The sequence below is a fragment of the Penaeus vannamei genome, chromosome 10 (assembly GCF_042767895.1).
Source record: "Penaeus vannamei isolate JL-2024 chromosome 10, ASM4276789v1, whole genome shotgun sequence".
Classification (NCBI taxonomy): Eukaryota; Metazoa; Arthropoda; class Malacostraca; order Decapoda; family Penaeidae; genus Penaeus; species Penaeus vannamei.
In genome coordinates, this window is record NC_091558.1 from 29,288,650 (window position 1) to 29,290,281 (window position 1,632).

At 62.0% G+C, this 1,632-nt stretch overlaps 1 protein-coding gene across 1 annotated transcript in view; it reads left to right on the plus strand.

Moving 5' to 3' along the window:
• Positions 1–775, plus strand: part of LOC113829082 (uncharacterized) — a 3,749-nt gene extending 2,974 nt beyond the window's left edge. The window contains exon 2 of the mRNA XM_070126098.1: positions 1–775. This exon is cut by the window's left edge and continues 1,156 nt beyond it. Coding sequence (XP_069982199.1) covers positions 1–775 — 775 coding nt within the window.
• Positions 776–1,632: the final 857 nt, after the last annotated feature.

A 1,632-nucleotide genomic window follows, 5' to 3' on the forward strand; every position in this document is an offset into this window, starting at 1 on the left:
CCAGCGCCTCGACCCACTCCCCTGCCAACACCCTTCCACCACCTCGATCCACTCCCCTGCCAACACCCTTCCACCACCTCGACCCACTCCCCTGCCAACACCCTTCCACCACCTCGACCCACTCCCCTGCCAACACCCTTCCACCACCTCGATGGCCACTAACTCATACGCTGTTCGCACCTCCTCACCAACCTGCTCCCTAACCCCCTTTTCAACCTCCAGAAATGCGAGACCCCATCATTGTCCTTCCACCAATACCACCTCCGACCATTCCTACCTCCACCAACACACCTCCTCCACCCCCCCTTCCACCCCCTACCCTCCACCCCCCGTCCACCGTCTACCCTCCACCAATCTATCTCCACCATTCCTACCTCTGAGCACTCCCCCTCCACCCCATACTCTCCCTCTGACCACTCCCCTACCTCATCACCCAACACCTCCTCCACCCCCTACACCACCTCCACCACTCCCTACCAACTTCTTCCACCAACACCCTCCTGCCACCCCCTACCCTCCACCACTCCTACCTCCACCAACACCCCCTCCAACCTCTACCCTATACCACTCCTACCTCCACCAACACCTCGACTCCACCCCCTACCACCTCCACCCCAACGTCCACCGTCTACCCTCTCCACCAATCTATCTCCACTATTCCTACCAACTCCACTCCCCAGAACCTCCACCCCACCTACTCTCCCACCAGCTCCCTACCTCCACCAACACCTCCTCCACCCCCTACCCTCCACCCTCTGACCCTCTCTCATCTTAACTCCCTACCTTCCACCAACACCCCCTCCACCACTCCTACCTCCACCAACACCCCCTCCACCACTCCCTACCTCCCACCAACACCCCCTCCACCACTCCTACCTCCACCAACACCCCCTCCCACCAGCTCCTACCTCCCACCAACACCCCCTCCACCACTCCTACCTCCACCAACACTCTCCCTCCACCACCTTCCTACCCCTTGGTCCACCAACACCCTCCTCCACCACTCCTACCTCCACCAACACCCCCCTCCACCACTCCTACCTCCACTGCAACACCCCCTCCACCACTCCTACCTCCACCAACACCCCCTCCACCACTCCTACCCTCCACCAACACCCCCTCCACCACTCCTACCTCTCACCAACACCCCTAATCTCCACCTCACTCCTACCTCCACCAACACCCCCTCCACCACTCCTACCTCCACCAACACCCCTCCTCCACCACTCCTACCTCCACCAACACCCCCTCTCCACCACTCCTACCTCCTGTACCAACTTCTACCCCCTCCACCACTCCTACCTCCACCAACACCCCCTCCACCACTCCTACCTCCACCAACACCCCCTCCCTACCACTCCTACCTCCTACCAACACCCTACCTCCACCACTGCCTACCTCCACCAACACCCCCCTCCACCACTCCTACCTCCACCAACACCCCCACTCCACCACTCCTACCTCCACCAACACCCCCTCCACCACTCCTACCTCCACCAAAACCCCCTCCACCACTCCCTACCTCTCCACCACCCCCCTAGCACTCCACCCCGTACCTTCCACCACTTCTACCCCCCCCCCCCCCCCCCCCCCCCCCCCGCAGCCTCCGAGGGGAAGGCGAGCTCCGTTCAT